Source organism: Saccopteryx leptura, chromosome 1 (assembly GCF_036850995.1).
Source record: "Saccopteryx leptura isolate mSacLep1 chromosome 1, mSacLep1_pri_phased_curated, whole genome shotgun sequence".
NCBI classification, from domain to species: domain Eukaryota; kingdom Metazoa; phylum Chordata; class Mammalia; order Chiroptera; family Emballonuridae; genus Saccopteryx; species Saccopteryx leptura.
This window is the reverse complement of record NC_089503.1, coordinates 386,257,624-386,283,101: the sequence shown is the minus strand read 5'-3', so window position 1 is coordinate 386,283,101 and position 25,478 is coordinate 386,257,624. Positions and strand designations below refer to the sequence as shown.

Below are 25,478 nucleotides of genomic sequence, written 5' to 3'. Positions count from 1 at the left end.
CGGAGGCCAAGGACGCGGGGGGGGGGGGGTGGTGGCTCACCCTTCCAGTAACTGCTGGCTCTTCCCTCCCGCCCTTTCCCTGCCTTCCCGTTCGAACGGCCAGGGCTGGCTCTGCCCGCTGCCCATTGGCTGGCTCTGCATGGCGTCACTGCCTCGGTGCCAGCCGCGCTGGTCCGCACCCCTGCCCAGGGAGCGCGGGACCAGACGCACGCCCACGACGCCCTCACGCCACGGCCGCAAGCCGCCGCCCGGGCGAGGCGGGGCTCGGTCCTCCCAGGTGCCGACGCGGGAGGGGCCGCGCGTGCGCAGAAGCGCGGGGGAAAACAACTTGCCACCGGGAGGGTGGGGCCGGGGCAAAGGCGGGAGAGGAGGGCGGGGCACGCGAGGGGAGAGGGCGGGGCGGGGGCAAAAGGCACGGTGACTGGAGGGCGGGGTCGCGGGCTGGGGGCGGGACTTGGAGTGACCATGGAGGGTGCGGGGGCAGTTAACGGATGTGGCACGGGGCTGGGGCCAGTCCGGAGACGGGCTGCCGGGAGGGGGGATTCCCTCCTGCCCCCAGAGCGAGTCTCCCTTCGGGGCAAGGGGCAAGGGGATTCTCCTTCCCGCCGGATCCGACCGACCGTCCGTCCCAACCTCAGTCCGGCCGCCGCCAGCTCGGTGCCCTCCAGGCCTGGTGGAGGTGAGGGAGGTGGGGTGAGGTGGTGCCCGCCCCCACGCCCCCCGGCTCCTCCTTCCCCCCGGTGCTCCCCTCCCACCACCCTCCCCCTGAGCCGGTTCGTCCCTCCCCTCTCCTCCCCTCCTTCCCCCGGCCGCCTCCTCCTGCCGCTGCCGCTGCTTTGGCTGCTGCGTCATACGCCCCAGAGCCGCCGGGACGAAGGGGCTGGGCCTGGGGACCCCCCGGCCTCAGCCTGCACGCCCCCCCGACGCCCAGGCGTGCCCTCCCCGCGTGGGGGGTTCGCCTCGGTCTCCCACGTCTGCCTCTGCCCGGCTCCCGGCGGCCCCAGCTGTCACTGGTAAGGAGGCGGCGGGAGACGTTCGTGGGAGGGGGGGCGGCAGGGAGCCGGGGGTCGGCGCGCAGGGCGCGAGCGGGAGAGCCTCCCAGACCCGGCGTCGGGTCGGGCTGGGCCGACTCAAGTCCCCTGTTGGGCTCGTGGTCCTGGGGAGTAGAGACCGGGACGGGGACACGCCCCCCTCCCGGGGCACTCAGGGAAGTTATCTAACCCGAGAGCGGGGAGCCCCGAATTTGAGGGTGACCTGACATAACCTGGCACCCGGATGATTGTTTCGAATGAGACACGCGGGCCCGGGGAGGCAGCTGTTTCTACTCTGGAAAACACCTCCAAAAAAGGTCCCCAAATACATCTCCGGGTAACAGCACCCCAATTAAGATACCTCTGAACAGCAGAAGGAGGTGAGAGTAGGGACGGAGTAGTAACCTTTGCTCCTGCAGCCATCATTTCTGTCCAGATCGCAAGGCCAGGATATAGCATCCCAGGGGAGTTCCGGAAGCTGGGAGACTAGAGAACTAGGTTGGGGGGGAGGGGGTGGTTAGCGGGAGGAAACCCAGTCACCATCGTTGGGAGTGCTGGTTGGAGTCAGGAAGCTCAGGAGGGGTGCTGAGTGGTTTCCTGTCCAGGCGTCTCAGGGATTTGGAGACTGGGCGCGCAGCTGCTTGAGTCCTTGACATGGAAACAGGCAGAGAAAAAAAGGAGCGTTTCTCAGCTTTCATAACCTCTTCCCATTTTACTTCTGGCTAGGCCCCCCAGGATGCAATGGCACAGCCCCCCCGGCTGAGCCGCTCTGGTGCCCCCCCACTCTGGGACCCAGCCTCCCCTGCTCCCACGTCAGGCCCCAGGCCCCGACTTTGGGAGGGTCAAGATGTGCTGGCCAGATGGACAGATGGGCTGCTATACTTGGGGACTGTCAAAAAGGTAAGACCTTTGGCCTCTTACCTGTCACCTTTCTGCGGTCCCCCTGATCTCGTCCTGATTCCTGTTTCACCCTCTGTGCTCACCCGTTCCAGGTGGACAGTGCTCGGGAGGTGTGTCTGGTCCAGTTTGAGGATGACTCCCAGTTTCTGGTTCTATGGAAAGACATTAGCCCTGGTGAGACCCTAGAGGCCCGGGAGTCTGCATCCCCCAGAAGACAGAAACCTGGCTTGGGGACTGAGAGGGGCTTAAGGACAGGTCCCCCCCTAACCCTGTGTTCCCTCGCAGCTGCGCTCCCTGGGGAGGAACTCCTCTGCTGTGTCTGTCGCTCGGAGACTGTGGTCCCTGGGAACCGCTTGGTCAGCTGTGAGAAGTGCCGCCACGGTGAGAGGACAGGACCCTGAATGGTCCAGCTTGCTCTGGGCATTGCAGGCTGCCTCGGACCCTCCCCACCTGAACTGGTCCTTATGCCACCTGTTCTGGCCTGAGTCCCAAAGCCACTGCTCTGGCCAGTGTCCTCTGTACCCTCACTCCCTTTCCAAATCAGGGAGAGACAGGCATGGAAGGTGGATGTGTGAGCTTTGCAGGAAGGGGGTGGTTCAGATACTCTTCTTTCTTCACCGTATGACCTTGGGCAAGTCTCTTAATCTCTAGGAGCTGCAGTTCCCTCACCTGTAAAATCAGGATAATACCCTCCCCCAAACAGGACGGTGGCCCATGATTCAATGAGGTAGATAAGACTCTTCCTCTCCCAGTACCTGGTACACACAGGTTTACAATTCAGTAAGGGCTCTAATATCAGTATCATTGTTCAGCTTATCACCAGGACTGCCACGTTCCAAGGGCCCCAGCCCCGGGAGAGGGAGACGGCATGTCTTGGGTCTGCCGCCAGTGCGTCTTTGCCATCGCCACCAAGGTAAAGGCTCCTTCCATTGGAACCCTCTACCCACGACCTCTCCTGGCCCTTTCCTCTCCCCAGCCCTCTGAGGCAGCCTGCCTGGTCTCTCTACAGAGGGGGGGTGCACTGAAGAAGGGCCCCTATGCCCGGGCCATGCTGGGTATGAAGCTCTCTCTGCCATATGGACTAAAGGGGCTGGACTGGGACGCTGGGCACCTGAGCAACCGGCAGCAGAGCTACTGTTACTGCGGTGGTCCTGGGGAGTGAGTAACTGCGGGGGAGGGGAGTTCAGGAACAGGTGCGCTGTGGGTGTGGTGTTGCGGGAAATCCCAGGGCACGGAGGAGAAAGGTCAGGGTGGGGGGGTGGCAGTGGGCGGTGAGCAGGGTTCAGGGCATTCGGGCCGCGCTCTGGGGATCAGGTCGCGTGTGTCCCCTCAGGTGGAACCTGAAGATGCTGCAATGCCGCAGCTGCCTGCAGTGGTTTCACGAGGCCTGCACCCAGTGTCTGAGCAAGCCCCTCCTCTACGGGGACAGGTGAGACCCGGCGGACTCTCCTGCCGCCCCTCCGTCCCCCCACACCTGCGCATCTCCTCTCAGATCCGCTCTCTGGCTCCCTCTGCAGTGCTCCTCACTGTTCACCCGGCCTTGCTCTGAGCCGTCGTGGCGGGCCGTAGCTGTCCCGTGTAAGGGGTGCTCTCTCCTTCTCGCTCATCCAGGTTCTACGAGTTTGAATGCTGTGTGTGCCGGGGGGGACCCGAGAAGGTCCGGAGGCTCCAGCTTCGCTGGTGAGCTTGACCCCGTGGTAACTCCTCTCTCGGCACCCCATTTTCCACCCTGCCTGCCCTGGCTACCCACTTGGGATGCCCCTGCCTTTTGTAATGCTCCCACAGCTGTGACAGCTCCCTGTTTCTCCAGGGTGGACGTGGCCCACCTCGTCCTCTACCATCTCAGCGTCTGCTGTAAGAAGAAATACTTTGATTTTGACCGTGAGATCCTCCCCTTCACCTCTGAGAACTGGGACAGCCTGCTCCTCGGGGAGGTGAGGGGTGGCGAAGCTTTGGACGGCAGGTTGAAGTAGTGATGAAAATGGGGAAGGAGGGAATGACTGCTTCTTTGACCTCGTGTTCCCTCTCCTTCCCCAGCTTTCAGACACCCCCAAGGGAGAACGTTCCTCCAAGCTCCTCTCGGCACTCAACAGCCACAAGGACCGGTAAGCTGAAGGAGGCTCAGGAGGAGATGGAGATGTGGGTATGGGCGCCTGGGAGGAGGGTCCTGCCACCACCTGGAGGGTCGTCTCTTCAGAGGATTGAGCAATAGCAGGAGAGGGGCCCTTTTCCATCGCACTGACTGTGTCATTTCTCTCCTCACCCCAGTTTCATTTCAGGGAGGGAAATTAAGAAGAGGAAATGCTTGTTTGGTCTCCATGCCCGGATCCCTCCTCCTGTGGAGTCCACCACTGGAGATGGATCGCCCACCAGGTCACTGGTCCAGGGGGGATGGGAGGTCCTCAGGGTGTGAATTTGGAGATATATATGGAGATGGGGAGGTCTTTGGGGTGTCCGGGAGGGGGCTGGGGGGATAAGGAGGCCTCTTACAGCTTCCCTTCAGGGCAGGGCCCTGGGGGAGGGGTCTCACGTCCCCTGGGGAAGCGCCGGAGGCCGGAGCCAGAGTCCCTGAGGAGGCAGAAGGGGAAGATGGAGGAGCTGGGGCCTCCCCCAGCACTGCGCCATCAGCCAGAGCCCCAGGAGCAGAGGGAGCAGGACTCTCTGCAGAGGGCACTTCAGGTACAGAGATGGGGACCCCCAGGGGGGGCAAGAGCTGGAGTGAGAAGGAATCAAGGGTTAGCTCTGTCTTCTGCTCCTACTTCTAGGCCTCAGTGTCTCCACCACCCCCCAGCCCTAACCAGAGTTACCAGGGCAGCAGCGGCTACAACTTCCGGCCCACAGATGCCCGCTGCCTGCCCAGGTCAGTGCTCCGCCCCTCCAACCAGACATGCTCCCTTAGAACCTCCGCTCTGATTGTCTACGTCCTCTGGACTTCTTCACCCAGGACCCTTTCCCCTCTCCCCCTGGGCTTCCCACTTCTTGTCCTAGAGAGATTTCTAGAGCCGATACCTCGTCCCCAGGATGGGGGTTCCTCTGGGATCGTGGCTGAGCTCTGCCGTTTCAGGGGGAGAACCCCCTGGCTTGAGGTCCTGACTTTTCTCCGTCCCCATCCCCAGCAGTCCCATCCGGATGTTTGCTTCCTTCCACCCCTCTGCCAGCACCGCAGGGACCTCTGGGGATGGCGAGCCCCCAGACAGGTGAGATTCCACCCCTTCGCCTGTTCTTAGGTCGCCAGTCTCGTCACTTCTTCACTCATTACCAGTGTCTGGCTGGACTCACAACTGCCTTCTCGCCCTAGGTCACCCCTGGAACTTCACGTTGGTTTCCCCGCAGACATCCCTAAAAGTAGCCCCCACTCAATGACTGCCTCGTCTTCCTCAGTCCCAGCCCCTTCCCCAGGTCTTCCCAGACGCTCAGCACCCTCAGCCCTGTGCCGCGGTTTGTCCCCTGGGACTGGGGGAGGTGTCCGAGGCGGGGTTGGCTATCTGTCCCGAGGGGACCCTGTCCGGGTCCTTGCTCGGAGAGTACGGCCTGATGGTTCTGTGCAGTACCTGGTTGAGTGGGGAGGTGGGGGCATCTTCTGAACAGCCTGCCTCTGCCCGCTTCCCCATTCCCCCACACCGGCACTTTCATACCCTGACCTTTGACCTCACCTCCGGAGGCAATGTACCTGGAGAGGTAGGGGCCAGTTCTCCCTACTGTCCAGGTGGAATCCAGGTGGGGGGTGGAAAAGAGGCTCTCTCTTCTCTACTCCTTTCATGATTTCTGACCTTTCTCCCATTCCTCTTCCTATTGCCTTTGATGTTATTTTGTTACAGCTTTTAAAATATTTTTAAAAATTATTTAACCCCTGGGGACTGAGACTGAGGAGGGGAGGGATGATCAAGGATCCCGGACTCTGTATGACTGAAATAAAGATAAGCAAATCTAGCGGCTGAGTGGGTCTGAGAGAGGAGAACACGGGCACTGGAAGCACTGCCAGCCTTCCAGCCAAACTCACGTCGTGACAAGAACAGACAGAGGGCAGAAAGAACAAAAGACAGGGTTTATTTGCGGCCGGTCACCCCCTGGAAATCAGAGGGTGTTGAAGTCTGAAGGGACAGCAAGAGCAGGGCTCGTCACGGTAGGACTGGGCTGGAGTCGGAGACCGACTCTGTAACCTGGCGCACCCAGCGCAGGTACGGGGAGTTCCCCTGCTCCACAGGCAACGCGATCACCTCGGCCACTTCATAAGGATGCACAGAGCTGCAGAAAGATGGGGAAGGTGTCGCTCGAAGACTGCCCAAAGGGACCCTTGGCCTCAGACTAGTCCCACCCCCCCCACCCCACCACCTCCTGGTTCTCACCGCACAAAATCTGTCAAAGCTGGAACCAAGGAACTTTGGGTCTTAATCATCTAAGGGGTGAAGAAAAACATGGTTAAACCCACGGGTGGGATTGGTTTTCAGGATCTTGTGAGGGAGGGGAGTCCAGGGGGTCAGAGGGTTGAGGTTTTGTGGGTGTGGAAATGGCTCTCACCATCAGCACCTCGCTGTCCTCCTCGATCTTGCCTTTCCACTCGTAACTGCAAAGGTCAGGGAGAGAGCTGCAGGAGCCAAGGCTTCCCCTCAAGGAAAGTGAGGGCCAGTCAGCCCCCAAATGAAGCGAGCCCGGGCTCCCATGACTCACATGGATGTAATCTGTGGGATGAGGTTGACGCAGGCCGCCAGGCGCTTCTCCACCACTGCCCTGGAGGTGAAGAGAGCCCCGTTCAGAGCGCCCCACGCCCCGGGTGTCCACATGGACAGCCGCCCGGAGACAGGTTTCCCAAGCCGGGGCGGGCGGGAAGCAGCGGGAAAGCTCGCTCCTCCAGCACCCCCAGCTCTACCTTCGCGGTCATCCTCTCCACACTGGGGTCCCCACCTAGCGATCTCCTTGGCGACCTTCTCATTGGGGCAGGTGACGAAGGCTGCAGAGACAGAGCCGGGCACGTAGGCGGAGGCGGAGGCCGGCGAGGGCTGGGCCGGGGCGCTTCCTGACGCCATGGACAGCAGGGCGCGGGGCAGCAGCAGGAGGCGGGGGGCCGCGGGCAGTAGCGCCGGCATCCAAAGCAACGACAGGAGCAGAGCGGCCTGGGGGCAGGTGGATGCGGTGTCTCAGCACCAATACCCCAAGCAGCTGCACCCCGGACGCCCTTCGCTGGACAGACACTCGGGCTCTGCCCTCCCTCTTCTGCACCCTGCAGGAAGGGTCCCTGAAGCTGGGTGAGAAACGTGAAGAAATAGGCAATGGCTCAGTTGTTGTTTTTTAACTCCGTCCTCAGGGGCCAACTTCTGGGGTTTTGGGTGCAGGTGGTATGGTTGGGGCTTCGAGGACCGCAAGGGTCGGGGCCGGTCACTCACCCCTCCGCCGAGCAGGATTGCGGGGGCCCGCGCCCGCCTCATGCAGCCTGTGCTGGCAGAGGAGGGCTGAACATCAAACAGAACGCTGAGAGAGAACCCCAAAACCCCAGGAAGAGCGGCCTCTTCTTACCTGGGCGGCAGCCACGTGATGAGAAAACAACGCGCACCACGTGACAGTACGAGCTGACCTGCACCACTCCAGAACCAGCCAATCCCGGCGCTCACGTGGTTCGATTCGCCCTGGCCTCCTGGTGGGGGCGGAACGAAGGGGGAGCTGACCAATGGACAGAAGGCTCCGCAGCCGGGTACGGAAACGGCCCGCCCGTTTCCGTGTAAACCGGAAGCGGCCAATGGCAAGCGGAGGAGAGCCGCTGCGGCGTTCCACCGTCACGTGACGGGACCGGTTTTCCTTTTGGGTGGCGGTATCTCAAGGAGCGGCGCGAAGGAGCCAATGGCAGGCCCGCCCTGCCGGCCACGTGACGAAGAGCTGGCGCTCGGAAAGCGGGGCTGGAGACCCCGCAGACTCGATGCGTCAGGTGGTGGAGTGGGGAATCATTCTTAATCCCCGGCGTGTGCTTCCCTTCGGTCCCCACACTGTTCCGAGGCCCAAAGGAGTGGGAGGGTCTGAGAAGGCCGAACCTCGGGGGATGGAGGGAGCGCCCCCTGCCTTTTTGGTTAGGACTGACACATGCCTGGGTTGGGGAGTGAACAATGGTAATCCGAAGCCAGCTGTCCCCGGGTGGGGGGGAGTGACCAGGCAGGCATGGCAAGGCCAGAGGGTGGCCAAGGGAGGACAAACGCATTGTAAGAGGACAGAGGGAGACCCTTGGGAGGGGATGACGAGAATGGGGCTCCGGGCGCCTCGGCCTGGTGAACTTGAGAGCCCGACGCTGGAGACAGACTTGTGAACCTGGGAGGAGAGAAGGAGGCTGCAGCTTGGGGATATGGAGAGGACGCCAGGAAGTAGGGATGGTCCTTTTGTCTCTTTTCTGCTCTTCTCCAGGACTGATCTCCCTTGCAGCTTTGGGTCTCCTTCCCTTAACCCATTCCCCTAGGAGCCAGGACATGCCCTACATAGCCTCCCTGGGGCCCAAGCACATCCTGTGACCCAAAAATAGAGAGAGGGGACCAATGAAAGGAGAGAGGTGGGAGGAAGACGCAGAGGGAAAGCCTCTTGCCACTCCCCCTACCCAGTCTTCCTCTTGCCCCCAGGGTTTGGGGTCTCTGGGCAGCTGTGTGGGCAAGACTGGGCCTGGCCCAGGCTGATGAGAGACTTCTCTCATACCTATCTCTCTGAGGTTGGGGGAGGGTCTCTCCGAGATCTGTCTCTGGGTTGGAGTTTGTCTCTGAGATACATCTCTTTAGGGTCTTTTCAGTTGTTTGCATCGGGATCTTTCTCAGCACTGGGTTTCCTTTTGTTTTTGTTTTAGGGGTTTGTGTTCCCGGGTCTGTGATCACTCTTCAAGGTCTTTCAAACTCTTCTTTATGAGTTTGGGGTTGCTGAGTTCTCCATCTCTGGACTAGCTGAATGTCTTCTCTCTCTCGCTATCTCCCTCTCTCCCTGCCTCCCTTCTCCTTCTCTCCCCCACCCCAGCCCCAGGTTCTGGAGTTTTCCGTCTCTGAGTTATCTGTCTGTGAGTCTGCACATTCCTTTCTCTGAGATCTAAATCTGAGGTCTCAGATCTCTCTCTGAGCCTGAGTTTTCTAACTTGAGGTCTACCTTCTTTCTGAATCTGGGTCTTTTTCTGAGTCTGGGTCTCAGGTCTTGATTCCTGAAATTACCATTTGGGTCTAGAGTCTAAGATGTCTGTGGCTAGGTAGAACCTTTTTGAGCCTGGTTGCTCAGGGGGGTCCTTTTTTTTTTAACTGAGGTTGAGGTACATTTTTCTCTAGATTTTGGATTTGTGCCTCAGAGTACCCCCCCCCCCACACACACACACCCAGGCATCAAGGTCTATTTCTCTGAATCTGGGGTCTCCCACTCTCAGAGTCTGGGGTCTGCATCTTGAGAACTGTCCTCCCTCGTGTTTTTGAGTGAGGGTCTCCGTATCTGGTTCTCAGTGGGTAGGGGTGGGGGCTGCAGAGTCTCTCTCTCCTCCTCCTCCTGCTCTCTCCTCTCTCGCTCACTTCCCCCGCCCCCCTCTCTCTCTCCCGGCTGGGCTGCCGCTGCTGCCGTTGGCTCCTCTTCTTCTCCTCCTCCTCCTCTCTCCTCCTCTCTGCTCCTCTCAGCACCTCTCTCCTCCTCTCTCCTCCTCCTCCTCCACCTCCTCCTCCTTCTCCCCCTCTCTCTCCCCCTCTTTCTCTCTTCTGTCTCCCCCGTCCCCCGCCCCCTCCCCCCCCAGGCCTGATGAGCAGGTCTCGCGCCTCCATCCATCGGGGGAGCATCCCCGCGATGTCCTATGCCCCCTTCAGAGGTAAGGTGGTGAGGAGAGGGGGAGGGCCGGTTGGGGGGCGGGGGGAGGGGCAGGGGCAGGGCGTAGGAGGGGGCAGAGCGGAGGCCAGGGAGGGGAGAGGCTGAAATGGAGGGAGAGAGGAGGACTGGGAAGATGGGATAGGAGCAGTGAGAAAAGAGGGACTGGAGGCCAGGGGCCAGGGGTAGACAGGGCCGGAGGAGCCAGGAAACAGGCCTTGGAGAGGGCTGAGGTGAAAAACGAAGGGGAGAGAGATTGCCAGCAAGCGTGGAAGGGAGGCTAGGCTTGGGGAAGAGCTGCAGAAATCATTTGGAGGTGGGAGCTGAGAGATGAGGAAAATATGAAGGAAATAGAAGGGCAGAATGAGGATGGGGCTAGGAGGGGGAATGAAAATGTAGAGGTGCAAAGAGAAGCCAACAAGACGAGGGTCAGGATATGGGGGGGCGGTGCTCAGAGAAGGGTATGGGGTAGAAAAAGAGAGGAGGACGGAGGGAGAGAAGAAGGGGCCAGATGGAGAGAGAGGGAGGCAGTGGGGGGTGGGGTGGGGAGGAATGGAGGGTCCAGATGGAGGGAAGAGAGGAGAGGGAATGGGGAGGAGAGACCAGGGTAGGGGGAGGGCCAAATATGTGTGTCTTTGTTGAGGGGGGAAGGGGGCAATACAAGTAAGACTGGTGGGAGTAGGGGGCAGGTTAGACTGCCCAGACTTTGACCCCCATTAAGGCCCTGGACCGGAATAATGTAACCCCTGGGGTCTTATCTGCTCCATTCACTTCACCACTTGTACCCCCTCCCCCACCTCCAATCCTTATTTCCATTCCCCCTCCCTCCTCTGGTGTCCATCACCTATATCTTTCCCCCCATATGGTGTCCGTGCCTTATATGAGTCCCCCTTCTGTCCTTTCCCTATATCAGTCCCTTCTCTGGTGTCCATTCTCTCTCCCTCTCTTCTTCCTGGTAGCTTCCTTATCTCTACCACCTCTTCACCCCCTCCTTCTTGATCCCCCCGACCTAGTACTCCTGTTAGGTCCTCCTCGTTTCCCCTGCGCCGTGTCCAGCTGGGCCCTTCTGCTATGTTTCCTTGTCACTAGGGATTTACCGCCATCTCTACCTTCTCTTCTAGATCATCCTTGTTACCTGTCCCCCAGCTCGTCCTCTGTTCCCTGCCCCATTCCTCATCTTGTCACCACAAGTCTGTGCCTACCCAATTTTCCCTAATACTCCAGCTCTTATCACCCATTCCTCTGTTCTTGTCTCCTCTACTCTCTGGGTGTTGCACATTTGGGGCACAGAGACACAGGTTGTGATGGTTGGAACAGGGCCCACAAGAGACCCCCATCTGATTTCCCATCCTAGCAAGCCTTTCCCTGTGCTCAGCTGTGTCCCTCTGTCTCTGCCTCCCGGAATCATTACTTAAGTCCAGACAGTGTGTGTGTGTGTGTGTGTGTGTGTGTGTGTGTGTGTGTGTGTGTTTCCAGAGTTGCTCCTAAGCTAAGTTCCCTGTGCCCTTCCCTGCTCCCAGGAAGCAGGTACCCCCTGAAGTGTAACCTCCCTCCCTGTGGCTGCAGCCTGAACCAGTCCCTCCCAAAATGATGATGTGTATCCACAGCCTTCTCCTCTGGGGGTCCTCGGAGTCCCAGTGCAGAGGGCAGGTTGCCTGCAGTGTTCCGTCTCAGCCCTTGGTGGTCCCTGTATCTAGAGGGGATTCCTCGGAGTCCCAGTGCAGAGGGCATGTTGCCTGCAGTGTTCCGTCTCAGCCCTTGGTGGTCCCTGTATCTAGAGGGGTCCTCGGAGTCCCAGTGCAGAGGGCATGTTGCCTGCAGTGTTCCGTCTCAGCCCTTGGTGGTCCCTGTATCTAGAGGGGTCCTCGGAGTCCCAGTGCAGAGGGCATGTTGCCTGCAGTGTTCCGTCTCAGCCCTTGGTGGTCCCTGTATCTAGAGGGGGTCCTCGGAGTCCCAGTGCAGAGGGCAGGTTGCCTGCAGTGTTCCGTCTCAGCCCTTGGTGGTCCCTGTATCTAGAGGGGGTCCTCGGAGTCCCAGTGCAGAGGGCATGTTGCCTGCAGTGTTCCGTCTCAGCCCTTGGTGATCCCTGTATCTAGAGGGGATTCCTCGTAGAGTCTCCGAGTCGGCACTGAGGTCATGAGAACTTCAGAGACCGGGGGTTTCTAGGTAGCTGTATTCCGGGGGTCCTTCTCTGACTGTTCTGCAGCTTGGGTCAATTGAAATGACATTCCTGTAGACAGAAAGGGGCTAGTTTTTTCAAAAACTCCTACTCAGGGCATTAAGTTGGAACGAAGCTGAAAGACCAGTTCTTTTCCTGCAGTATACCCATGATTGATGATCCGGTAAAGGTGACAGAATTTGATGTTTTTTCCTCTAAACTCACACTTGGATACCTTAAGCCGACTTTGATGTCACCAACTTGATTTCCCTCTTCCTTCCATAGGGCCTGTCCTCTGTGTCCCTGTGATGATGTGTAGCATTGGGGTTTAAAGAAGAGGCAGTTTGCAGGGACGGTGGAATGGGAAGAACAGCAGAGCTGGGGCAGGGTGGCCCTGGGGGCATCTCTAAGCACGGGCCACCCTTGGTCTGCTGTTCTTTGCTAGTTTTGTCCCCATCCTCAGCTGCAGTCTTTAGAGGCCTCCTCGATGTCACATGCCTGGATCTTCTATTTTTTTCTTCCTCTCCCCTCTTTCTTCCCCATGCCCCTCACTGTGCCTTGGGAAGGTTCTAGCCCTTGGACTCGGCTTCCATACTGTCTATGGAGACTAGGTGGGGGAGGGAGGTGGTGAATTTTTTACCTATGAGCAAGGGGTGATCAGCCAGATGCTGATCAGACCCATCGCCTCCCTACCAGCTGCAGAACCGGAACTTTCCCCAAAGGATGAACAGGGCTGGGCTAGGAGAGGAGGGAGGAGCAGGGGATAGGGGAGAGACAGGAGAGAAGGCACACTCACGTCTGTCTCTGACTCTGACTCTGAGCAGGTAAGCGCCCTCACTTTCTCTGTACTCCAGATGTTCAGTCCCCAGAATCTTAGGGCCCACGTGCTCCTATGCCACACCCCCATCTTTCTTCCCCACAGCTGTGTCCTCTTGCAGATGGGTGGTGCCACCTTCTGAGTTCTTGTCTTCTTCAGTATTTGGGTGCCTTCCCTCTTCCCAGACACAGCTGGGCCACCGACCTCTGTGTGTTCTTCCTTTGCCAGTTTTGTGGCCTTCTACCTTTTTATTTTTTTCTGCCTCCAAACCCTTATCCTCTCTGTCATAATCCTCCACCCCTGAGCCACCCTTCCTGTTTCTTCCCCTGAGTCAACAGACCCCTGTGATGTGAATTCCGTCCCTCGCTTCCCCAGATAGAGTTCCCAGAACTTCTGGTAAAGTTACCAGGCGTCTCACTGCCATCTGTGACCTTCTCAAGGCAGGTGGGGGGGGGGTCCTCTTCTCCCACTTTGTGGGCTTTTTCCTTTATTTATTTATTTAGTGGACACTGTCTCTGAGTGTCCTCTGTCCCCCCCAGATGCGTAGAGCCTCCATTACCATTTCTGTGTGTCTCTGTCCCCCCAGATGTACGGGGACCCCCTATGCACCGAACCCAATACGTTCATTCCCCATATGATCGTCCTGGTTGGAACCCTCGGTTCTGCATCATCTCGGGGAACCAGCTTCTGATGCTGGATGAGGACGAGGTGAGCAGGGAGGGAGGCGGGGAGAGACGCTGCTGGGCAGCATGGGAGGGCGTGGAGAGCCGGGGAGCACCCTTGCTTGTGATAGGGCAGGAGCAGCAGAGAGAGCAGACAGAAGCACCATTGCAGGCTGTGGGAAGGGGGTGGCCCTTGAGATCGGGGTTGGGATAGGAAAGGAAAGGGGCAAGCATTCTCTCACTTTGGCTAAGGGGGGTCTTTGAGGGCCATCTGCAGTGTTGAGGGGCAGAGGTGTGGTTCTGTGGGTTTGGGAGTGTCCCCTGTTTCCACCTGCCCATACTGTGGGGTAAGTTAGGACGGGAAAGAGAAACTTAGAAACTTTCCCAAAGGGTGAAGACAAGGGGATTGCTTTGGAAGGATCCCCTTCAAAGCGATCCCCAGGAACTCCTGTGTCCCCTGCACTGAGCAGGACCTATCCCTGACCACTCCCAGTCCTTTCCCCTTTCCCGTCGTATCACGGGGCAGGAGGGCAGGGAACTGCGGCACTCAGAGGAAAGGCAGCGGAGAGTGGGGTCTTCGGGGAACTGGGAGGGGCTGGGGGGTCCTGGGAGAGACGGCAGGTCAGTGGACGTTGGCAGGGGAGCAGTGAGGACTGGGAAGCTGCCTGAGATCAGGTTCGGAGAGACACTGAGGAGGCTTGGCCGGGACGTCAGGAAGGAATGCAGGGAGGACATGGCTGGAGATGAGGGAAGCTGGGAGCAGGGGACGTTGTTTAAAAGAGCAGGAAGAGTGACATGGGCGGGGAGACCAGCCGGGAGGAAAGACGTGAAGTGAACAGAGGGTTCTTGGGCGAGGCAGTGGTCACACAGAATGAGAGGAGAGCAGGGGAGCGTGGGTTCAGACCCGGGCGCTGCGTCAGCAGTGGAGGGTCCATCAGAAGAAATGCGACTAGGAAAGGCGGGTGCCCTGGCTTCCTCCCCAGAAAGGGGATGTGAATATGAAGGGTGCGTGCCCAGGGTGTGATTCAGGGAGTGGAGGATTTGGAGGACCTGCTTTACAGAGTGATGGTGTAGCCTATAAGACCAGAGCAGTGGTCAGAGATGTGCCCCAAAAGCTGTTGGGGAGGTTGTGGTTATAATTGGAGTTGGGGTTCACCAGGGATTTGAGGGACCTGGTGGGGGCACGTGAGAGTGTGGAGAAATGGCTGAGTAGAGAGCATTCAGGCCACGGAGCCAAGTCAGATTGTCTAGGGAAAGATGGTGACTTCAAAGGGAGGGGTGGTTTGGGTCGTCCAACTTTTCAGGCTTGGGGGACATGTGAGTGACTCACTAGTGGTCACAGTCTTAACCAAAGGTTTGGGCTATGTTGGATGAATTGGGGGAACCAGAACCAATGAAGAGTGGGGACTGTCCTGTGAGGATGAAGAGGGAGGACAACAGATGGGGTAATAAAGGAATGACGGTGGGGACGGTCGAGGGGACTAAATGTCTGGTGGCCGGCAAGCTGAAAAGCAGCAGGAGTGGCCAGGAGACTAGGAGGAAGGGTGCGAGGAGGGGTGGCGGAACTGGAACAAGAACTGTGTGCCGGGCCACAGGGGGCTGGAACTGGATGGGCGTAGAGCTGGGCCTGGGCAGAGACCGGAAGATGGGGAAGAGGCTCGGGGAAGTGAGAGGTAGAGGTGCGGGCCAAGGAAGGGGATCAAAAGTGGGGGGAGGTGGCCAGGCCTTCTGGAGGGTGGGGAGGTGGGGTCCCAGTCTGGCCACAAGCCTGGCGTGGGAGGGAGACAAGCTGTGGGTCCTGAGTAGACGAGCCAGGACAGGCACCAAGGGCGGGGAGGGGGTGACGGAGGTGGGAGGCGGGGCGGAACGCTGGGAGGATGAAGGAGCTGGAGGTCGAGGGGAAAGGAGCCCATTTCCGACGGGTTTGGGGAAGAGCCCAGTAGGTTCAGGAGAGTTCCCTGGTGGGTGTTTCAAAAGAAGTGGACGGAGAAGAGAGTCGAGTGGGACAGAAGGAAAGAGAAACCGACTCACCCAGAGACACTTAAAATGAGTGTCGAGGGTCAGGGGCCGGTGGTAGGAAGGCCCAGGGGAAGGGGAGGTTCAACCTGTTTGGTGGGGAGGGAACGGGGTGGGCCAGACGGGCCGGGGGGGGCTCTGACACACCCTGCGTCCCCTTAGATACACCCCCTTCTGATTCGGGACCGGAGGAGCGAGTCCAGCCGCAACAAACTGCTGAGACGCACAGTCTCCGTGCCGGTGGAGGGACGGCCCCACGGCGAGCATGGTACGGCGTCCGAGCAGCTCTGGGGCCTCGGACAGTCGCGGGGAGAGCGCTCAAGGTGGACCGGGAAGGCGAGGGGGGGGAGGGGCGAGGGACGTCGGGGGGCGGGGCCGGGAGTTGGGAGGGGCGGAGACGCTCTCGCTTCTAGCGAGGAGGGGCCGGGAGGAGAAGGCGCCCTCCTCCCGGATCTGGAACGGGCTGAGGCTGGGGGTGACAGTCTCTGCTCTCGTGCGTTCCCTTGTTCCTTTCCAGCAGCAAAGTTTGACTTTTCCTGGTGCTTGTAAAAATAGTCTCCTTAGATCTTTAGCTTCCTGTCCCGGTGTGCCTGCCCCTGCCTCTCCCAGCCCTCGGTCGGGGATCTGGGAGAGAATAACCTAGTTCCTGCCGTACCCCGCAGCCCGCAGCTCCCCACCCGACTGTCGGGTCCCCACGTTCCTGATCTTTTTTCCAGACCTTCTGGCCTGTGAGCCCGCCCCTCTTCTCTTGTCCCCTTTTCCCTCTTCTCATCAGCTGCTTCTATTTTGTGCAATTCTGTCACCCCCTTTCCCTTTCCGCCCGATCTCTCCTTTCCCCCACCCCTCGGGCGTCCTCCTCCTCTCTGCTCTGCTCTGCTCTGCTCCGGTGGAATTCCGTCAGACCCCCATCTCTTCTCCATTCTGTCTGTCTGTAGAGCTACTTACTGCTCAGTCTGTCTCTCCAACTCTCTCTCTCCATCTGTCTCTCCCCCTCGCTCCCTCTTTCTGCCCCCCCTCCACCCCCCTCTTTAGTCATTTAAAAAAAGATTTTTGTCTTCCTGAGAAGTTCGCTTAAAAGGTTTCCATGGGAACAGTGAGGGGAGATGAAGGCAGAGAACAGAGATTTGCAGCCAAGGTGCAGAGAGAGGCCCTCAGCCCCCAGAAACCCCCTCATCACTGTATTTCCCTTCCATGACCTGGGGTCCAGGTCCTCTGTGTCCCTTCCGCCCAGCCGCTGGCGACTCCTCTCTTCACCAGCCCCCCCGCCAGGGATCTAGGCTTCCAGTTTCTCTTTCTTACAGCCAGTGCCTAGCTCTAATTTCTTTGCTTCTTTCTTTCCTCTTCTGATAAGCCCAGGCCTCAGTGCCCTTGGGGGTCAGCTCTGGGACCCCGGGTAGATGGCCAGGGATGTGTGTCATTGTCATGGAAACCTCTGACCATGGGTGTGTGTGGGTAGCACATCTCTGGGAGGCAAAGCCAGGTGGCGATGGTGGTGGAGGAGGTGGAGGAGTGTGTACTGAGAATGTGTGATGTCTGTTACATCTGTGTGTCATGTCCATGTCTGGGAAAGGTTTGTGTGCACATGTGAACACCTGTGTGTCCAGGCCGGCATGGTCACGTGCTCATGGATGTGTTTTTCATATGTCTGGTGGTTGGTGCCTCTGCCCACATATTCTCCATCTTTCTCTTGACCCTGAGTCTTCAGGGTCTGGGGTCTCTGGTGTGGGTCTGCTGGGTGTGTGCCGCGTGGAGGCGCCCCTGCGGATTTGGAGTTGGGGATGACGTGGAGGTTGCTGAGCTGGGGTTTCAGTAGGGGCTGGGAGCCGGTCCAGGGCTAGAGATATTCGGGGAGAGGATTTAGGGAAAGAGTTGGCAGCTGCGGAACGTTGGGATTTGGGGGGGGAAGTGGAATGTGTAAAGGGCATGGAGGAGGTGCAGTGGACATAGGGGTCTGGGGACCTTGCTCCGCGAAGGTGTGTGCTTGGGGCTGTGGATGCTGAGCCCAGGAGAGGTCGCCGGACCTTTGAGGGGCACTGGAATCAGGGCTCCTCCTCTGCTTGGTGGGGCGCCGCCCCTGGCTCCCTCCGTGGTTTGGGGGGAGTCCTGCTCCAGAGGGGACGGTGGGAGGTCCGGTTGGTTTCGGGGGTCCCCTCGCCCCCCTCCCCCGTCTCTCTCGCGCTGTCTCCGGGCGACGGGGCTCGTGACAGAGGCGGCCACGGCAGCAGCGGTCGCCTAGCAACGGCGGCGGGGCCCGGGCAACGGCGGCAGCGGCGGGAGCGGCGGCGGCGGAAGGAGCGGTTCCCGTGGCCGTCACCGCGCGGCCGGGACGGCCGTCCCGGGCCCCGCCGCCGCCCCCACCGAGCCGGGCGGTGCGAGCCGGGCCCCGCCGCCCCCTCTCCCGCCGCTCCCCGCCCCTCCCCCGTGCAGGGGCGGGTTCCCTCCCCCACCAGGGACCCCCGACCCCCCCGGGGGGCGGTGCAAGGTAAGGGCGGGGCCGCGCGGACACGGAGCGCGGGGGGGTGCGGGGGCGCGCGTGTACGTGGGCTCGGGAGGGGGTGGGAAGCCGCCGCGGCGGCGGCGGCAGCAGCTGCTCCCTCCGCATGTTCTCGCTGCATCTTCCGAGTGGGGGTAGTTATGGTAACTGGAGAGGGGGCAGTGGACGTGGTGGGGGGCAGATGGGGGTCAGGGGCCGACCTCTTGGGGGTCAGGGTCTCTCGCGAGCGCGTGGGGTGGTCTTGGAGCCCCTCTGTGGAGGCAGCCTCCCGTACGTCCGCGTTTATGTTGGTGCCCATACTCGTGTCCTCTGTGTGTCGGTGCCATGTGCACACGGGGCCCAGTTACGCTTGCACACATGTGCATCCAGCCAGGTGCCAACCTGTCCTGTCGGATCCGGCCTCTGCCCGTTCCTGCCTGGGGAGCTGCCGGGGCGGCCACTGGCTGGGGGGCAGTCCTTGGCCATGCTGGTACATGTCACCTCTGACCCTGAGCATGGCCCTGGCTGAGGCTCACCTCTGGTCAGCCTCCTGTGTGTGGGGATGTGTGGCTGCATGAGCAGGGTTTTCTGTGTCCCTGGTGGCAGGTGTGTGTCTTTGCATGTGTGCTCCATCACTGATCTGGGTATCTGTGTCAGTCCCAGCATGGGTGTCCAGGGTGTGTCTGGGTGTGGGTGGTGTGCAAGTGGGGAGGGAGGAGTGTGTGTGTGTTCCTGGAATCCTGCTGTGCATGAAATACCTTTGGGCTAGTCCGGTGTGAGCCCCCTGCTTGGTCAGGGAGTGGGGACAGAAAAGCTGAAGAGGGAAAGTATGGGGTAAAGAGGAAAAGTGGGGAGAAAGAGGGAGAAGAGGAATGAAAGAGGCTTGGGAAGGAGAAAAGAGACGGAGAAAGGGTAGCTGAAGATTGTGAACGTGGGTGATAGTTGAGTAGATTTGAAAGAGAAAGAGAAGAGAGCTTAGGATGGGGAACTGGGTGGAGATGGTGGGAGAAGGGGCCTGGGAGTTGGGGAAGGGAGGAGTCAGACCTTTTGGAAAAGTGACCTCTGAGAGAAGGAAGTGAAAAGAGAGGAGACGCCCAGGTGCACCCTATACATGTCGGATCAGGGGCGGCCACGCGGGCCTGGAGGCTGGCTCACGGCGAGGCCTGCTGCCACAGCAGGACTGAGAGGTTTCTTTCCCCAGTGTGGAGCGTGGCTCCCTGTTTCTCTGTTCTCTGTTTAACTCTGTTCCTTACCCTGCTCTGCCAACTGCCCTCCCCTGGCGCCCCAGAAGAGCTGCCCGCTGAGGGTGACAAGGAAGGAAGGCCACAGGGAGGGCTCAGGAATTAGGGGGTTGCAAGGCAGGGGCCCATTCTGTGGATGATGGCAAGATTAGCAAGGGTGAAGAGGCGGGGGTTCGAGCTCTTGCTGTGTGTGAGAGAGAGAGCAATTGTGTCTGTATACACAGGGTGTGTACATGTGTGGGTGTGCGCACAATGCCTGTGTTACGGGGCTGTGTAGGTGGCCGTTACGGTGTGCATGCATGTATATGTGGTGCAGGGATGGGGCCTGGAGACCCAGGGTCACACTGTGAGGATCAGGTTTGCTGTGTGTGCCTGCACGGGTGTGAGCTGTGTTTTCTGTACATGGCAGCGCATGCAGCACTAAGGACAGGCGGCCCTGGGTTTCTGTCCCTCTGCTCCCCTTTCCTGTGTGTTTCTGCTGTTCTCATCCTTGTGGCGGTGGGTCTTTGTAAGCATATGTGTGTGTAGCCTCTGTGTACCTGTGACTTATGTGTGAGCTCACAGCTCTTACTTTCTGTAAAATGTGTAAGGTTATATTGCTTCTAAGAACCAAGCGGACCAATGAGCAAATTAGTTCTCCTTCTGTTCTTTAGTTCCAAAGCAAAATTTTAGGGGATTTAAAGTTAGACTTCATACCTTTGTTAGAGGAGCTTGCATCTGCACATAATGGCTGAGCTCAAGTCCCTGGAATGGGAGTGAGGCAGCCATACCTGAGACATGCAGGCCAGGACAAAGATATCCTGAGCCCTCGGATGCGTTGTTGGGTGTGTAACAGAAGGATAACGGAACGTTTGCTGATGGTTTTGCTTTATCCTGCTAGCGATCGCTGATGCCTGTGTTGGAGTCAGGGAGGGCTGGGGGAGAGCAAGGAGTCGTTCCGAGACAGAGTGAATGTAGCTGGGCTTTACTTGTGAATGAAGGGTTTTTGTGCTTGTGGGATTCAGGCATACCTTGACGTGTTCGGGACCGTGGTGTACTCAGACATGTGTCATGGTCCTGAGTGTGCCTCAGGGTTAAATGTCCGTTGCTGTAATGTGCTGCCTACCTGCCTGATTGCCGGAGGGACCTGGGCCACATGTCCACACCAGCGGCTCCCATGTGAGTGTCTGGGCCCACGTGTGCCCTGCCCTGTTGTGCTCACACATGTCTCAGCATGTGCCAGTGGGGTGTGTGGGCCTCGGGGTCTGGCTGTGGATCCCCGGCACCTCGGTGCTCACAGTTGTCTGTATGCCCTCTAAGCACCTAGATCCCTGGTTAGTTTTGCATCGTGGTTGTCATATATACGTCCCCCCACAGCTTGGTGTGTGTTTCTGTGCTTTATACACGTCTTCCTGAGGGACTCACAAGGGCTTCTGTGTCATGGGATCCACGTTTGTGTGTGCCGACCTCCTAATACTTGGTTTTTTGAGGCAGAGGGAACCTGGGGGACTGATTCTAGGGCAATTGGCAAATCCGGAAGCAGTGAGAATGTAGCTGTGTGGTCCTCCCTTGCTTTGGAATCGAGAGTGTTAACTGGCAGCTCTTCCGGTCCAGCCCCCTCCATGCTGTAGCTTCTTGTTGCTGTGGAGATGGTAGCCCCGCCCCTGATGCAGCACCTGCCCCCCCATTGGCTGCAGTGGTGACTGTGGGGCTGAGGGGGGAGCCCAGGCCTGGGCAGCCATTCTGGAGCTGGAGCCGGCGCTTGGCATCCCCCACTTTCATTCTCCTCTAGCCCCTTGCCCCCCCCAAACTCCCTGCCAGCAGAGGGCTTCAGCTTCCCTCCTCCTCCTAGCTACCACTCCTCTGGGCTCCTGGTAGTCCCAGGCTTCATCCGCATTCACCTCCCCTCCGTCTCCTCTCTCTACCCTGACTTGGGAGTCCCCCCACCCCCACTGTCCATTTCCCCCACTCCCCTGCATTCTTCTCTTTTCCCCTCCCCCCACTTCTGAGTCCCTGCCACTGCGGTGCACGTGCAACTGGCCCCTTCTCCCCTCCCCCTACCTGGCCGGCCCCTGAATCCTCTGTTCCCAGGCGGCTTCCCTGGCCACTCCTCACGGGCCTTTCGGGACTTTCCCCTCCAGTCCAGGGAGGGGGTCATGGGAGGCAGCTCTGGCCGTCCAGGCAGACGGGGGTTCCAGGCGGCAGGGGGCCAGTGGGAGATGTGCCCAGCTGAGGAAAGAGGAGAGCTTGCTTATGGGCAATGACCTTAACCCCACTTCCCCCCCCAGCTAGCCTCTTCCTGGGGGGGTGGACACCAGGGACCCATTTTTCTGTGGACCTGTCTTCCATGTCCTTTATCACTTGGGTTTGACTGACCCTCTGGGCCATGCCCCTGTGCTGACCGCCAGCCCCAGTCATGGGCCTAGGGCCTCCCACCCCGTCCCCCTCGGGGGGCTCAGACTCAGGGTCCTTGCCCCCTCCTTCCCACCGCCAGCCTCTGGGCCGCCGCTGCTCTTCCTGCTGCTTCCCGGGGGGTAGGTGAGGCTGGAGTGAGGGGCAGTGGGAGGGGGTGCCCGTGCCGGGGCCGGGGCTGGAGACCCGGCGTGGCCGCGACCCCTCTCTGACTCCCCTCTGGCCCTGGCCTTCCCTCCAGAATACCACTTGGGTCGCTCGAGGAGGAAGAGCGTCCCAGGGGGCAAGCAGTACAGCATGGAAGCCGCCCCCGCTGCGCCCTTCCGGCCCTCGGTGAGTGAAGGTGCCACCAGATGTGGCTCAGCTGGGCCCCCCTTCCCCTCCAGCCTCAGCTGGAGCCCCAGGATTCTGAGAAAGGGGACAGGAGTGGGAGGAGGGGAGAGAGAGACTCCCTACCTCTGTGCTTTTTCCCTTCCTGGCTCTGCCCCTGCTTCTCTGACCAGCCCCCCTACCTTCTCCAAGCTGGGATGTGTGTGTGTGAGTGTGTGTGTGTGTGTGTGTGTGTGTGAGTGTGTGTGAGTGTGTGTGTGTGTGTGAGTGTGTGTGAGTGTGTGTGTGCGCGCGTGTGTAAGTGTGTGTGTGTGTGCGTGTGCGTGTGTGTGTGCGAGTGTGAGTGTGTGAGTGTGTGTGTGTGTGTGTCTGTGTGTGTGTGTGTCTGTGTGTGTGTGAGTGTGTGTGTGTCTGTGTGTGTGTGTGAGTGTGTGTGTGTGTGTGAGTGTCTGTGTCTGTGTGTGTGTGTCTGTGAGTGTGTGTGAGTGTGTGTGTCTGTGTGTGTGTGTGTCTGTGTGTGTGTCTGTGTGTGTGTGTGAGTGTGTGTGTGAGTGTGTGTGTGTGTGTGAGTGTGTGTGTCTGTGTGAGTGTCTGTGTCTGTGTGTGTCTGTGAGTGTGTGTGTCTGTGTGTGTGTCTGTGTGTGTGTCTGTGAGTGTGTGTGTGTGTCTGTGTGTGTGTCTGTGAGTGTGTGTGTGTCTGTGTGTGTGTGTGTGTGAGTGTGTCTGTGTGTGAGTGTGTGTGTGTGTGTCTGTGTGAGTGTGTGTGTCTGTGTGTGTGTGTGTCTGTGTGTGTGTCTGTGTCTGTGTGTCTGTGTGTGAGTGTGTGTGCGTGTGTGTCTGTGTGTGTGCGCGCGCTCGCACCAGGGAGCAGAGGAAGACAAGCTGGTGGCAGGGCTCTCACCCCCTTTCCTCCCGCCTCTAGAGACTTCCCTTTTCCTCCCCCCGCCTTCAGCCGGGCACTGCACCAGCTGAGGACTGAGTAGGGATAAGTGACCCTGCCCCAACCCACCCTGTCCCCGTTTCCCGCCACCCCCAGCAAGGCTTCCTGAGCCGGAGGCTGAAAAGCTCCATCAAACGCACGAAGTCACAACCCAAACTTGACCGGACCAGCAGCTTCCGCCAGATCCTGCCTCGGTTCCGAAGTGCTGACCATGACCGGTACAGGGCTGGGGCGGGAGGGGTACATTGGTTGTGTGCCGGGGGGGGAGGTTCTCCAGTGAGATAGGAGGAACGTGGGTTATTCGAGTACCCGGGTTGAAGGCCTCGGCTTGGCCGGGGGGTGCTACGGGATCAGAGACGGAGGGAACATGCAGAGAGGCGGGAAAGAGAAGGGAGGTAAAGCTGAGGGACTCCTCTGGCCGACAGAAGGAAGGCCAGACTGAAGGAGCTGTACAGAGGCCCGGAGGGGTCCGGGGAAGGGGAGGAGTGGGGCGATCTGGTGGAAGGGTGTGTGGAGGGGCAGCAGGGTGCAGTGGGGCCGGTGCTGGCAGATCTGGTGGGTGAGGGGAGGGCAGCTGAGAGCAGGATAGCCAAGGGGAGGCCGGCAGGTGGACAGGCCGACGGGTTAATCCAGCGACGGGAGTGTGAGGAGGGCGTCCTCGGAGACGTCCAGGGCATACTGTCACCGAGGCTGGGACTGAGGGGCGTTTGATGTCTGCTTCTTGGGGTCTCTGTCTGGGCTTCCACTCCCCCAGTCACTCCCCAGGAAGAACCCTGTCTTTCCTTTCCCCCATGTCTGGCCACCCCCAAGATCAGGCAGGTAGGGAGGTTGGGATAGGTGAGTCAGACCCTCCCCTGCCCCCCTCCCATGTCACTAGAGCTGGATTTGGGGCTGGCAGGGGGGGTGAGGGCATGGTATTCCTGGCCGCGGGGGCGGGGGGCCGGGGGAGCGTGGCGCTGACGCAGTGGAGCCCAAGATGACGGTGCTGCTATAAATAGCCTCGTGGAGGCTCCCACTCCAGCTCCCCTCCCGCTTTCCTACTGCTCGCTACTCTCCATCCATCCCCTGCCATCTTCACACGCTCTGCTCGCTGCCCTGCACCCCTGCTCCCCGGGGTTTTGTGCCCCCGGCCCTCAGTTCCCCCTGTCCCCAGTGCTCCCTGTCCCCAGTGCTCCCTGTCCCCAGTTCCCCCTGTCCCCAGTTCCCCCGGCCCCCAGTTCCCTCTGTCCCCAGTTTCCCCTGGCCCCCAGTTCCCCTGGCCCCCAGTTCCCTCTGTCCCCAGTGCTCCCTGTCCCCAGTTCCCCCTGTCCCCAGTTCCCCCGGCCCCCAGTTCCCTCTGTCCCCAGTTTCCCCAGCCCCCAGTTCCCCCGGCCCCCAGTTCCCTCTGTCCCCAGTTCCCCTGGCCCCCAGTTCCCTCTGTCTCCAGTGCTCCCTGTCCCCAGTTCCCCCTGTCCCCAGTTCCCCCTGTCCCCAGTGCTCCCTGTCCCCAGTTCCCCCTGTCCCCAGTGCTCCCTGTCCCCAGTTCCCCCGGCCCCCAGTTCCCCCTGTCCCCAGTGCTCCCTGTCCCCAGTTCCCCCTGTCCCCAGTTCCCCCTGTCCCCAGTTCCCCCGGCCCCCAGTTCCCCCTGTCCTCAGTGCTCCCTGTCCCCAGTTCCCCCAGCCCCCAGTTCCCCCTGTCCCCAGTTCCCCCTGGCCCCAGTGCTCCCTGTCCCCAGTTCCCCCTGTCCCCAGTTCCCCCAGCCCCCAGTTCCCCCTGTCCCCAGTGCTCCCTGTCCCCAGTTCCCCCTGTCCCCAGTTCCCCCAGCCCCCAGTTCCCCCTGGCCCCAGTGCTCCCTGTCCCCAGTTCCCCTGGCCCCCAGTTCCCCCTGGCCCCAGTTCCCCCGTCCCCAGTTCCCCCTGTCCCCAGTTCCCCCGGCCCCCAGTTCCCCCTGTCCCCAGTGCTCCCTGTCCCCAGTTCCCCCAGCCCCCAGTTCCCCCTGGCCCCAGTGCTCCCTGTCCCCAGTTCCCCTGGCCCCCTTCTCCTCTGTGCTCCCTGTCCCCAGTGCTCCCTGTCCCCAGTTCCCCCTGTCCCCAGTGCTCCCTGTCCCCAGTTCCCCCAGCCCCCAGTTCCCCCTGGCCCCAGTGCTCCCTGTCCCCAGTTCCCCTGGCCCCCTTCTCCTCTGTGCTCCCGGTCTCCCCTCTTCTCCCCCGTGTCTGTGGCCATGTCTGTCTCCCGGTTACCCCCTCACCTTCCCTCTCCTCTGTGTCTGCACCTACCTGCCCCTTCTCCTTCCCGCCCTAGCACCTCCTCCTCCCCAGTCCCCATCTTCAATCCCTCCGTTCCCCCTTTCTGCCCACAGCTTCCTCCTGTTTCCGGGGCTTCTCCCCCTTAGTCAACTTGGGCTGTGTAGCACGTTACCGCAGATTCTGCAAAAGCTTGTCCTCTGACCTCGGTCGTTCGTTCCTTGACTTGTTGAATGCTGTCGGCACCAGCAGTGTGCCAGGCCCAGGCAGGCAGCTTCACACGCTGGTCTTTGCCTCCCTTCGTCCCTTACACCGAAACTCTGGGTTCTGGAGGTCCCCCCAAGAGGTGTCCCGGCCCACCTGTTCTTTTTTGCCTTGCCAAGGTCCATTGCTGGGTTGAGATATTCCTAGGCGGTGTCCCCAGTCCTCCCACCTCCCTAGGTGGGAATTGTCGGGGTGAGGGAGTTCCTGAAAGGGCTGTGGCCTCTCTCGCACCCCTCCTGCCC

The 25,478-nt window shown here is 60.1% G+C and overlaps 3 protein-coding genes across 10 annotated transcripts in view; 2 read left to right on the top strand and 1 right to left on the bottom strand.

Annotated features, from left to right (window-relative positions):
- Window positions 1–475: 475 nt before the first annotated feature.
- PHF1 (PHD finger protein 1) lies at window positions 476–5,861 on the top strand. 2 transcript variants are annotated; one of them, XM_066359647.1, is made up of 16 exons: window positions 476–679; window positions 862–1,013; window positions 1,758–1,931; window positions 2,024–2,105; window positions 2,217–2,312; window positions 2,744–2,844; window positions 2,941–3,089; window positions 3,265–3,360; window positions 3,543–3,611; window positions 3,742–3,865; window positions 3,969–4,036; window positions 4,200–4,304; window positions 4,424–4,610; window positions 4,697–4,791; window positions 5,051–5,128; window positions 5,230–5,861. In XM_066359647.1, exons 3-16 carry the CDS (start codon window positions 1,773–1,775, stop codon window positions 5,513–5,515), a joined length of 1,695 nt encoding a protein of 564 aa, XP_066215744.1. In that variant the 5' UTR covers window positions 476–679; window positions 862–1,013; window positions 1,758–1,772; the 3' UTR covers window positions 5,516–5,861. The 2 variants fall into 2 exon arrangements, with proteins under 2 accessions (XP_066215744.1, XP_066215745.1); XM_066359648.1 differs by lacking the exon at window positions 476–679 and having other exon boundaries at window positions 777–1,013; window positions 5,048–5,128.
- A 100-nt stretch (window positions 5,862–5,961) lies between these two features.
- On the bottom strand, window positions 5,962–7,469 carry CUTA (cutA divalent cation tolerance homolog). 2 transcript variants are annotated; one of them, XM_066359645.1, is made up of 6 exons: window positions 7,313–7,469; window positions 6,834–7,042; window positions 6,600–6,659; window positions 6,450–6,495; window positions 6,278–6,327; window positions 5,962–6,176 (listed from the first exon to the last, which is right to left on the bottom strand). In XM_066359645.1, exons 1-6 carry the CDS (start codon window positions 7,352–7,354, stop codon window positions 6,050–6,052), a joined length of 534 nt encoding a protein of 177 aa, XP_066215742.1. In that variant the 5' UTR covers window positions 7,355–7,469; the 3' UTR covers window positions 5,962–6,049. The 2 variants fall into 2 exon arrangements, with proteins under 2 accessions (XP_066215742.1, XP_066215743.1); XM_066359646.1 differs by having other exon boundaries at window positions 6,834–7,170; window positions 7,313–7,467.
- Window positions 7,470–9,659: 2,190 nt separating this feature from the next.
- The window catches only part of SYNGAP1 (synaptic Ras GTPase activating protein 1), a 33,472-nt gene continuing 17,653 nt past the window's right edge, over window positions 9,660–25,478 (top strand). For all 6 annotated transcript variants that reach the window (XR_010748145.1, XR_010748147.1, XR_010748146.1 and 3 more), the window contains exons 1-5: window positions 9,660–9,726; window positions 13,284–13,405; window positions 15,538–15,643; window positions 21,722–21,813; window positions 22,847–22,968. Coding sequence is in view for 3 of the 6 variants with exons in the window: in XM_066359644.1 (XP_066215741.1) it covers window positions 9,660–9,726; window positions 13,284–13,405; window positions 15,538–15,643; window positions 21,722–21,813; window positions 22,847–22,968 (509 nt within the window). In the remaining 3 variants the exon portion in view is untranslated. The remainder of the gene's footprint in view (window positions 9,727–13,283; window positions 13,406–15,537; window positions 15,644–21,721; window positions 21,814–22,846; window positions 22,969–25,478) is intronic.

Coding starts and splice junctions, on each gene's coding strand:
- PHF1 (XM_066359648.1), top strand. CDS start 1,773: ATGGCACAGCCCCCCCGGCTGAGCCGCTCTGGTGCCCCCCCACTCTGG. Junction 3,361..3,542: donor CCCCTCCTCTACGGGGACAG/GTGAGACCCGGC, acceptor TCGCTCATCCAG/GTTCTACGAGTTTGAATGCT. Junction 3,866..3,968: donor ACAGCCTGCTCCTCGGGGAG/GTGAGGGGTGGC, acceptor CTCCTTCCCCAG/CTTTCAGACACCCCCAAGGG.
- CUTA (XM_066359645.1), bottom strand. CDS start 7,354: ATGAGGCGGGCGCGGGCCCCCGCAATCCTGCTCGGCGGAGGG. Junction 6,660..6,833: donor GTCGCCAAGGAGATCGCTAG/GTGGGGACCCCA, acceptor CTTCACCTCCAG/GGCAGTGGTGGAGAAGCGCC. Junction 6,177..6,277: donor GCTTTGACAGATTTTGTGCG/GTGAGAACCAGG, acceptor ATCTTTCTGCAG/CTCTGTGCATCCTTATGAAG.